General features: G+C 42.7%; 1 protein-coding gene across 1 annotated transcript; it reads left to right on the top strand.

Moving 5' to 3' along the window:
* The first annotated feature begins 1769 nt into the window (after positions 1-1769).
* On the top strand, positions 1770-11692 carry ptpn3 (protein tyrosine phosphatase non-receptor type 3). The gene is made up of 25 exons (XM_080857516.1): positions 1770-2134; positions 2275-2388; positions 2863-2905; positions 3415-3493; positions 3810-3854; positions 3970-4022; positions 4557-4674; positions 4923-5010; positions 5837-5925; positions 6078-6141; positions 6306-6436; positions 6774-6893; positions 7039-7152; positions 7269-7362; positions 7616-7693; positions 7856-7912; positions 8030-8186; positions 8311-8474; positions 8566-8656; positions 8772-8836; positions 9292-9432; positions 10297-10425; positions 10656-10801; positions 10901-11036; positions 11127-11692. Exons 1-25 carry the CDS (start codon positions 1925-1927, stop codon positions 11196-11198), a joined length of 2598 nt encoding a protein of 865 aa, XP_080713642.1. The 5' UTR covers positions 1770-1924; the 3' UTR covers positions 11199-11692.
* The last annotated feature ends 290 nt before the right edge of the window (positions 11693-11982 follow it).

The raw sequence follows: 11982 nt of genomic DNA, 5'->3' as shown, positions 1-11982 counted from the left end.
GACTGCTCACCTGCAGGAGTTTTACTTCATGTCTTAGGTGTTTAACCACTCCAGGTAAGCATGGAAGTTCCAAGACCCACATTTGTCATTTTGGGTCAAGCGTAGTTGTCCTAGGACTTGTTTACTGTTTCAGAGAAGACCATCGTACAATGTCCAGTGGCAATGCACTTGTGAAAAAAACTGACCCAAATACTGCAGGTCCTCATGCCAATCATTTGGCTAAAATGCACTGACTGGAGGCTGGTATGTAGGCTCTGGCATAGTTAGAGAGATGGAGCTTTGTAGATAATCAAAGGTTTTAGGTTTGAAATCAAATCAGTTGCCATCTAAGTAGGGTATACATTGGTTTAGTGTAAGGATGAATGGAATGCTTACAGAGCATGTTGTTTTCTATTTCCTTATGGAAATCATATGCAAACGAGTGCTCATTCAATTAGATCTCAAAACTAAAATGGCATCATTCACCTTGTTAAACAGATAAATTCAGCCTAAATTCTTTACTTGCGACGAAACTGAACTTGAGACTGAACTGAATGTGTACTATACGTGCGTGTTAAGTGCAACAGGATAGGCTACTCCACTGGCACTAATCACGTTGAAAGTCAAGAATCTGATGCGCGACAAGTGACAAAGTGTATCATGTTCAGTTCTGTAAGCCTGCCATCTCATTTTGTTTCACGGCTGTTTCAAGTTGGCACTTATATAGTAAACTAACTTTTAAGAAGTCACTCGCGCCTGCAAGAAACATAGCGAAACCGCGCTTGCGTTTACGGTGAGCTCGCGTGAGGATTTGCTTAGAAGGGGCGGAGTGTCACCGCGATAGGGCAAGATCGAAACAAACAAACCACAACACAACACTCACTTCCGGATGTCTCACCTGCGCCCTTGGCTCTCCTAACATGGAAGCATTAACTCTACGCGAAAAATAAGAAGGGCTAGTTCGAGGCAGAACAACCAGGTAGGCACTGTTCCTTAACAACCATCCGACATTCTGAATTCAAATACTTATTTAGCATACCTAACATACTTTCTCATGTAACTGTTTTGAGAGGTTTCTCAATTCGTAACCTACATTGGTTACACATAAAATAATAACTTCAGGTAAAGCCCGGCTACACCCTGTCATGGCAACTCAGTGCCGATGTTTCTTTGCGCTTACCTCAAAGGAACGTCAAGCAGCCTCCCGAAGCCCTGTCGTAATTCTCTAAGATGATCTGTAGCCTTGTCACACAGTTCAGATGAATGCACGCCCTAAAGTTTTTCACGATGACTAATGCTGAATGTTGCTCATGTTTGCCACTACACGGAAAGAGAGGCATATTTCAAAGAAGATCCTGGTGATTTAAACTCAAAACGATGATTTGAATGCACGTATAGTGATTGACATGGTAACAAATCTTCTTGATTCGCCGCAACGCTGACTGCACTGGTTCGAACTTCGGATCCGCTCTTTTACTAAGAAGACGAAGTGTCGACAGAGAGGCACGCGCTATCTAATGTAGTTTAGTTTTGTAGGTCACTCGACGAGTGCTTTTAAAGTTAGGCTATTGTTACAGTCTAGGATATTCTAACTGTTAAAAGCAATAACATTACGTTTTTAAATGTTAGCCTTCTTCTGCTTGGACTGTTTTTTATAGTGGAGCATCTTTAACATGTTGATGTGGGTGTGGCATGTTTGAGTTATTTGACATTCTTATGGTTAATTTCTTCTAGAGCAGTGCGTGTTCCTCTGTGGGCACATCTGTTTCAGGGAGGTAGATGTTTGTGGAAGTTTAACAGCATGAATGCAAAGTCACGCACTTTGTCTGCATTAATGCACAAGCTTGCCCAGATAAGCACTGGGAAAACTATTCTGGAAAGCAACTGAGTGCGGGGGTGTGTTTATGGCTGTGTGTGTCCTGTTGGAAGGAGGGGAAGTGGACGTATGCATCAATTAATTAAAACATTTTTTTTTTTTCTCAGGTGTGAAATTGTGGCAGTTTACCTGGGGTGTGCTGATTTGGCTCTGTACTATCACAAGCCTCTTCTATCTGTTCCTCTGACACTTTTTCCAAACTCAACACTAATGCCATTAGCAGAGCTTCTCTGTGTGGTGCTCTTTCCTGATGGTGACACACATTCCTTCCATTTCAATGTAAGTCCATCTGGCTCCTTCCCTGCCCCTCACTTGAACGTTTGTTCTAAAGTTAAATCTAGAATGCTGGTGTTCTAGACTGGTGTGCATTTGTTCTTTGTCAAAAGTGGTGAGTGCTGGTATTTTTCTTCTTCTCACAGAAGCAGCAAGATGGCTCTGACCTGTTCAATGCTGTCTGCATGCACCTGGGTGTGCAGGACACACAGTACTACAGTCTTCTTATATCAGAGCACACGCTCAGAGAGACCTCACCGGTATGACCACAACTGAATGTTTGAGACTGAACATGTCTTACTAGATGAGCTTAGCAGTGTGTTTGCATGTGTGGATGTGCACTCTCTAACTGTGTGGATGTGTACTCTCATGTCTCATGTACTCTCTAACTGTGGGATGTGCACTCTCTATGTGTTTGATGTGTACTCTCTAACTGTTTGATGTGTACTCTCTAACTGTGAGATGTGTACTCTCTAACTGTACTCTCTAACTGTGAGATGTGTACTCTTTTACTCTGAGATTAGTACTCTCTAACTGTGAGATGTGTACTCTTTTACTCTGAGATGTGTACTCTCTAACTGTGAGATGTGTACTATTTTACTGTGAGATGTGCACCCTCTAACTGTGGGATGTGTACTCTTTTACTCTGAGATGTGTACTCTCTAACTGTGAGTTGTGCACTCTCTAACTGTGGGATGTGCAATTTCTAACTGTGAGATGTGTACTCTCTGCAGAGGTGGCTGGAGCAGAACAAACCCTTGAAGAAGCAGTTGAAAGGTGAGCGAGAGCTACCCTTCACGGCAGATTGAGAGTTGCCAGGTTTTAAGCCTTTGTCACCTCCTGTCAGTCCTGCTGGGCCTTACAGCTAAATGATGTAATCATTACATCTGAGTGCCACCACAGGCCTTAGCCACAGGCTCACCGCAAGTCTTCCCTCGCCGAATGAACTCCACTCAAAGTTTGCACTTAGTTATCCTGACCTACAGAGGCGTTCCTAAACGGTTTCCACTATTATAATAATAATAATAATAATAATAATAATAATAATAATAATAATAATAATAATAATAATAATATCACATTTATATAGTGCTATTCACAGTTCTCAAAGATGCTTATACTGTACTATAGTAAGTACTATTTAGGTCTATATACTATAACACTATAGTGTTAGTGTTAAATTATAAAGAAGATACAATACAATATTTGTGTACTTTACTATGGCTCTTTGTAAGGATGCAAAATGAGATATAATCTCTTGTTCTCTCTCTCTTTCTCCCCCACAGGCTCCTCGCCATTCTTCTTGAGTTTTAGAGTTCGCTTCTTTGTTTCTGATCCAAATTCCTTGCAACATGAGCAAACCAGGTAAGTGTATGAAACATTAGAGCTGACAAGAGCCTTAAATGTGTCAGGCGCTGAATGAAAGACCTCATATTGATACTCCACTGACAGTTGATCTTTTGGTACTAATTGAAAAACTAATGTTCGTTAGAAATGTAATATTAGATTCAATAATTAAAAGTAAGCAACACACAAGTCAGCAGGTGGTCACATTTAAGAAGGTTTGGTGACAAAAGGAAGTAAAGGAGATGTGTGTTTGATATTCCCCTCCTTATGTTATTTTGTAGTGATCTTCGCAGTTGGCTGAACTTTTATAAATATATTTTCTTTTTTCCTGCAGAAATTTCTATTTTCTACAGATTAAGCGAGATATTCAAGAGGGCAGGTAACACGGGCAAAAATATAGGATCAACTGGCTTTGGTTTCTACTTCACATCTTTTTGTGTGGATATATGTCTAATGTGTGGGTTAGTGTACTAACAATTCTGTGTATATTACAGATTGAAATGTCCTCTCAGTTCTGCTGTGGTTCTAGCCTCATATGCTGTTCAGTGTGAGTGTCTCTCTCTCACACACACACACACACACACACACACACACACACACACACACACACACACACACACACACACACACACACACACACACACACACAAACATACCTTGCTTGGATGGATTTAGAGTAATCAGGTATTAATGAAGTTAAGTAAACCATTGGTGGCAACACCTTATCCACAGTGCCCTTAGGTCACACCTGGTATGCTGTCCAGTGACTAACTGGAAATCGGTCTGTAGGGTCCTTCAGTCAATCATGTGTGAACCTGTGGTTGACCCCTACTTTGGCATGCAGTAGACATCTATTACTAGAGAGCTTCTGTGTCTGTGGGATTTTACACAACCGTACCAAATCCTTGATAAAGGAAGCACACGTAATCCAATTAGTTTGTTCAATCAGCCAATTAAGTGCACATTCCCTGCGTTCCATGCTGTGGAATGTTGACCGATGGACCCACACAGTCGAGTAAGTGTCTGCAAGAATGAGATCACAAATCAAGCCTCACTGTACTCTCTTTCTATTTTTTCACAGCGGAATTTGGAGACCACACCCCTGAGACTCGGTCAGGGTACCTGGGCAAAGCTCACTTTCTACCTGAACAGAATGATGATTTCATCTCCAAAGTAGAAGCACTTCATCCTCAACATAGGTACTTGTGCATGCCCATGCACGCATACATCTCTCCCCAACCAACACACACACACACACACACACACACACACACACCCCATAATTCAGAGCCATAACAGACACACACTGACACAAATACCATTATCATCCTTTCCCCTTGTGACAAATATGCATAAGCACATAACTTTTTCTGTTTAAATGCATAAGGATTTCCTCAGGTGTTTGTGCGTGTGATCACATCATATGGTTGTGTGCCTCCAACTACAGGGGTGTCTCTCAGTGTGAAGCCAAACTTTGCTTTTTGAACACAGCTAGAACGTTAGAACTCTACGGAGTGGAACTACATGTTGCAAAGGTAAAACAGCACACATGCACAGTCATGCACAGGCTTTGTGGTTTGCACTAGTGTTATACACTTAAGACTTGTTCAAAAGTCTTTCAGGAATTTGACACTTTTTGAGAGTTTTTATCGGCATACCATCTTCAAATTTTGATTCTGCGTACTATATATGACTGGAATATACAGGGGGTTGGGATAAACGCACCTGTCGCTCTCACTAGCTGCCTATGAACACTGTAGCCCTGTGGGTCGGGACTGAAACCCTGCAAAAAATAGCAAGAAAAGCTTTCAGCACAACAAGTGTATCGCCTAAAGACACCAGTTGGCATGCTAGCAAGCATTCATCAGTGGCAACTGTGCTGTTGTTGGTGTTTTCAAGGTTTCTGCATGCCGTTTAGCTGGTTAGCTCACAAGGTGTAGACCAAAACGTCTTACTGCTGCTTACATTTGTTATGTGCCTGGGGCTAGAACATGCATATTTCAGATGTTTTGGGGAGGAATCAATGCACCATGCTACTGACGTGCACCATGCTACTGACGTGCACCATACTACACTGACGTGACGATATTTTTGAGGAAAAAAAAAAAAATTATATATATATATTACGATTATTTGTTTATTACAAAAATTATATTAATTAAAAAAAAATCTTTCATCAGTGAACTCAAAAATAAATTGTGATTATTGTTATTTTTTTTTAATGGACCACCATCATTATTTCTTTTTTGTCATTATGGATTTTTTTGTTCTTGTTTATGTTCTAATTTTGATGTTCTGTGAGTCACTTTGGATCAAAGCCTCTGGTAATACTTACTGTTTATACATAACTTTTACCCTCAGGATGTAAATAAGTCCACCCTATGGGTGGGCATAGCCTCGGGAGGTGTGGCTTTGTTCTGCAATCTGATCTGCACCAGTTTTTTCCCTTGGTGAGTCATAGTCGCCCTTCGTGCCTAATTATTATGATTTTCATGAGGTTGTGTGTGTGTGTGTGTGTGAGAATGTGTGTGAGAGAGGGGAGGGTGGGGCAGGGGTGACCAACAGAAATATCTTTAGCATTAACTGAGTTTTTCCTTTGCAGGATCAACATAATCAAGATTTCATTCAAAAGGAAAAGATTCTGCATACACCTTCGAAGAAAACACGTGCGTCAGATGATGAGAAAGATTTGCATGTCATGCATTTGTGTGGTCGTGTGAGATTCTCTACATGCATGTTTGGATGGATGTTTGTCTAAATGTGTGTGTGTGTGTGTGTTCGTGTGCGTGTGCGTGTGTGCATGTGTGTGCGTTTGTTTGTGTGTGTGTAGGGAGAGGTGGGAGAGCAGGTGGTATCTGTCTGCATGCTGAACTCTCGTAACTGTAAAAACCTCTGGCGAACATGTGTGGACCATCACACATTCTACCAACACAGGAACACACACACAGCACCCACATCCAGGTATGTACATATACACACTCAAACAGTCCTCTTCAAATGTCCATATTCACTCACATACTCAAACAGTCCTCTTAAAATGCTGCCATTCTGGGGAACTTAAGTGTAGTTGCCCATCACAGTTCTGAAACCACAGTTAATTGTGCCCATGAGGGTGTTTTATAGGTTTGTTTGTGTGTGTGTGTGTGTGTGTGTGTGTGTGTGTGTGTGTGTGTGTGTGTGTGTGTGTGTGTGTGTGTGTGTGTGTGTGTGTGTGTGTGTGTGTGTGTGTGTGTGTGTGTGTGTGTGTGTGTGTGTGTGTGTGTGTGTGTGTGTGTGTGTATGTGTATGTTTGTTAAAGGCCATTATATCACAGACTTGTGGTTGGAAAGCTGTGGGACTCAGCGTTGAGGTCGGGCTCAAGTGAACACCTGGAGACCCAAAGCCTCCCCTCCAGATCTCCTCCAAGCACACCCACCTGGTATAACCGGCATTCTCTCCCTCACTTATCCACTCGGTCTCTGACTCTCACCCATAAATCTTACAATCCATCTGTGTTGTGGCACATTCTCTGTGTCCACATCTGTGTGCATCCCAACCCTGCCATGGAATTCTTGACCTTGCAGGCGGAGTCCACGGATGAGGCATGATGTTCGTAAGCCACGTCCATCTTCTGCTGCTGACCTGACTGGTGACACAAGTGATGGAACAGAGAGCGAGGAAGTGTTTTACACTTACAGGTGTATATATAAACACAATTTCGTCATATCAATTTATTTTAAATGACATGCTCATACATAAATACAAGCCTTTGGTCAGTTTGGTGACTTTTGTTGTGATGGTTGTCATGGCAAAGGAAAGTTCAAGACGATAACAACACCACCAGCTTCACACCCCACAACGAGGAAGTCACTGGGGAAGATGAGCATTCACAGTACCCCTGGGATAAGGTGTGTGTGTGTATGTCTGTGTGTCTGTGTGTGTGTGTATCTGTCTGTCTGTGTGTGTGTGTGTGTGTGTGTGTGTGTGTTTGTCTGTCTGTCTGTCTGTCTGTCTGTCTGTCTGTCTGTGTGTCTCTCTCTCTCTCTCTCTCTCCCTCTCTCTCTCTCTGTCTCTCTCCGAAGCTACATTTGTAACACCCCCCCTCTAACACTCATATCCAGTGGAGTCCTTAAACATGACTGTACTGTGTGTGTGTTGTAGAATGTGGTGATGGACGGTGATCTGTTGTTGGTGAGAATAAGCCCTGACCCCGATGGCAAATTTGGCTTCAATGTCAAAGTACGTAAGTGTGTGTTCTGAATAAAAAACTATTATATATATCAGTAAGACACATTTGTTTTTTAATCAGCTGGAGGAATTAATCAGAAAACCAGATTTGTGCCGAGGTTTTTTTATGAACAGAGGAAACTAACTGTTTAAAATATTACTTTTGTTTTCTAGGGAGGTGTGGATCAGAAGATGCCACTTGTCATATCTCATGTGAACCCAGATTCTCCAGTAATTTTTGATGTTTTGTGGTTGTGTGTGTGTGTGTGTGCATGTTAAACCTTCATTTTACTATGTGCATGTGCATATTGTATATGTGAGATGTGTCTGTCTATGTGTGTTGTACAGGCAGCACAGTGTATGCCAGCAGTGTGTGTAGGGGATGAGTTGGTTTTGGTTAATGGGAGAGATGTGTCGGAACACACACATCAGCAGGTGGTCATGTTCATCAGGGCCAGCAGGGAGACACACACCAATCACCTCACACTGCTCCTGCGCCGGAGAGGTAACACACAAACACACCATGTTAAGGTGAAATACATATGTATGTGTGTATATATACTGTATATATATATATATATATATAAATATAGCTAGTTCTTAGAGTGTGTGTGTGTGTGTGTCTGCAGGTGTCTCTCTCCGTGCTGTCCCCTCTCTCCAGATTGACCTTGGTCTTTCTCTGCTTGGGGACATCTCACAGACAGCCAGTCAAGCGCCAGGACAGAGCCTGGAGGACTCTATGAGCAGGCTAGAGAAGGGTGTACTGACTGGAACTCTACTGCTGCAGTTTGAAGTGAGACAGAAAGATGGAGTGTGTTTGTGTGTGTAAATGTCAGAGAATGACCACTGCTGTGTTAATCACCTGCTTTTCTGTCTGCCTGTAGAAAATATATAGGAGGAAACCTGGACTTACATACACAAGTTCGAAGTTGTCGGAGAACGCAGAGAAAAATCGTTACAAGGATGTTTTACCATGTAAATCACCGTATGCTGTATACTCTCACACTCAAAGCAACATCTACTATTTTGATGTAGTACGATTACCTGTCACATCCCTTTCATGGATATGCCCTCTCTGTGTCTCTTAAAGATGACATCACCAGAGTGGTACTAAAGGGGGACGGTGATGACTACATCAATGCCAATCATGTGAAGGTAGGCTCAACACACATTCCACCTGCAAATTCCAGGAATGTCTTTGCAGGTCCATACATGGTCGTCAATGGCTTGCACACAGTCACTGACTGACTGACTGACTGACGGGGATTTACGTCAACATTTCCACTCACAGTTTCTAGAACAACTTGTATTAAACATGTTAAGTAATGTGTGTGTTTATCTGTGTCCTGTGTCCTGTGTCCTGCGTCCTGCGTCCTGTGTCTGTGTCCTGTGTCCTGTGTCCTGTGTCCTGTGTCCTGTGTCCTGTGTCCTGTGTCTGTGTCTGTGTCCTGTGTCTGTGTCTGTGTCTGTGTCTGTGTCTGTGTCTGTGTCTGTGTCTGTGTCTGTGTCTGTGTCTGTGTCTGTGTCTGTGTCTCTGTCTGTGTCTGTGTCTGTGTCTGTGTCTGTGTCTGTGTCTGTGTCTGTGTCTGTGTCTGTGTCCGTGTCCGTAGACAGAGCCAGGTGGCGGGGTGTTGCGGTACATTGCAGCTCAAGGGCCTCTGCCACTCACCTGCACACACTTCTGGAGGTGTATTTGGGAAGAACACACCACGCACATTATCATGTTGACAACACTCACGGAGAGAGGGCGGGTGAGTGGACACCCACACACATACACACATGAACACACACACACACACACACACACACACACACCCCACATACACGAACGCACACATACACACACACTGTATGGACTGAAAGCATTATATTATATTACTGAAAACATACGCACACTCACCTGTTAATTATAGACACACATGGAAGGTACGTTAACACAATGCTGACTACACATACTATTTTGGACACATATGTAAGCATACTCATAGATGCCTATGTACAAGACAAAATTGGATAAGAACATGATTTCAAATGATTTTCATTTCCACAAACAGACTGATAAAAATACTAGAAATAATGGTGATTGTTCATTTTAAATAGTTATTGCCAAGCACTTGAAAAATATTGCAGCAAATTCTGACATCATGTATCTGTTTGCTTGTTGATCGTAAAATAACCACACAAGTATCTAGATAGATCATGTGTAACTATGACTGAAAAGAACCATGACCTAGAGTGTTTGCTGGTGGAAATGAGACCGACTAACGAGTAACTGCTACATGCTTCATTTTGATGTGAAGGACGTGCTGAGAAAGCCAGTGGCTGTGGCTGAAACTTGTGGTTAGATGGTTTACCTCTAAAATGTCTGATAGAACAGGCTAGCCTCCAAGGTCACTGGGTAATTGTCAACAGTGCATATTCAGTCCATATTTAAAAAGTGAATATTCAATCTTCGTTTGACATCCGGAAGGATAGGGAAAGGGGATGCAGTATAAGAGCCATATCATTTGCAGAGCGAGTGAAACTTTGGAATAAGTGTGTTGAGACGGTGTGGTGTAGCTGTCTATAGGGGTATCACTGGGTGACTGCTGCATTAACTACTATGTCTGCTCCAGACCAAGTGTCACCAGTACTGGCCTCACCCCCCAGAGGTGAGGGACTACGGGAACCTGCAGGTGTGCTGCCACTCGGAGGAAGGCAACATGACTTACGTCACCCGAGAACTCACACTCACAAACACACAGGTAACACATAAACACATGGACAGATACACACACATGCAGGGGAAATACTGTTATTCACACACACACACACACACACACACACACCCTTATTAAGCACTTTGAGCTGCATTGTTTTATATGAAAGGTGCCATACAAATAAACGTAATTATTATTAGTAGTATTATTATTTTCTATGGTTTTACTCGATATGTCTGTAACCCCCCCCCCCCCCCCCCGCTCCCCCACATCAGACAGGTGAGCAGCGCTCTGTCACTCATCTGCAGTATGTGGCCTGGCCGGACCATGGTCCCCCAGATGAAGCCTCTGACTTCCTAGATTTCATCCAGTCTGTGCGCAGTCGAAAGAAAGGGCCAGGCCCACTAATGGTCCATTGCAGGTAACAGCACGTACAAATCTACTCACTCACTCACTCACTCACTCACTCACTGCCCACCTAAACAGACATACTCACAGTCACCTGGCATTGTTTGAGCAGTGCAGGGATTGGACGGACAGGTGTCCTCATCACCATGGAAACGGCGTTGATGCAGATGGAGGCCGGAGAGCCTGTGGCTCCACTGCAGATTGTCCAGACTCTGAGAGAGCAGCGCGCGATGATGGTCCAAACACCGGTATGTTCTGCGCACGTTTGCACACAACTGTAGTCAAGAGAGTTGTAATTTTGCTTGTGGTTTTTTTAATGTTTTTTTTTTCTTTTCCAGTGCCAGTTCCGCTTTGTGTGCGAGGCAATCCTGAAGGTTTATAGAGAGAAGCACAAAACACCTGGCCACTGAGGGAGGGGCTGGTGGAGTGAAAGAGATGACCAAAGCTGCTGTAGATGTTTTTTTAATAAAAAAAGTGCTTCATAATATAATAAATTAAATGTAGTGATGGTCCGAATATGCATTAGGGAGCAAGAGGGCACTTTGACTACTACTACCGCACACACACACACACACACATTTTTAGAGAACTGGGAAATTCGTAGACAGCATGTGGGAAGTCTGTATTTATCAGCACATACGTATACCTTGAAATTATTTTGTTCTGTTCCAAAGTCTGATATTATAAATGATTCAAACATTAACCTCCTTAAAAAAAAACACAGACACACACACATCTCGTTCAAGATGCAGAAGAGCAAACTCATCAGGAACATGATTCGGAGCATTTTGCTTGTTAGATTCTGTGTCATGATTGTGCACACATAAGAGTTTTCTATCTGTACATACAACCAGCGCACACACAAAAAGAAACACTATAATGATCACCTCAGTTACAATCTTGAGTTATTTCTGGCAATAAAATCAATATGGTACAACTGCTAGAATTATGTCATCCTTTTGTAAAGACACAGTTGGCGGTTCCAATCTCATGCACTTTTTTTGTTCAACTATGTTAATTGCTCCACACGGTCTTCTAGCGGTCCGTTCAGTATTTGTGCTACAAAAAAAACGATGTTCGAAACATTTGAAACATTGTGGCTCGGACCGAGCAATAAGCAATCACAGCAAATCAACACGATGCTTCAGGCGCACGGACGGGACGGTGTAATTTGATTGGCTGTTGAGGTCAAAT

This window comes from Sprattus sprattus, assembly GCF_963457725.1.
Source record: "Sprattus sprattus genome assembly, chromosome: 19".
Classification (NCBI taxonomy): domain Eukaryota; kingdom Metazoa; phylum Chordata; class Actinopteri; order Clupeiformes; family Clupeidae; genus Sprattus; species Sprattus sprattus.
This window is presented reverse-complemented; position numbering and strand designations above follow the sequence as displayed.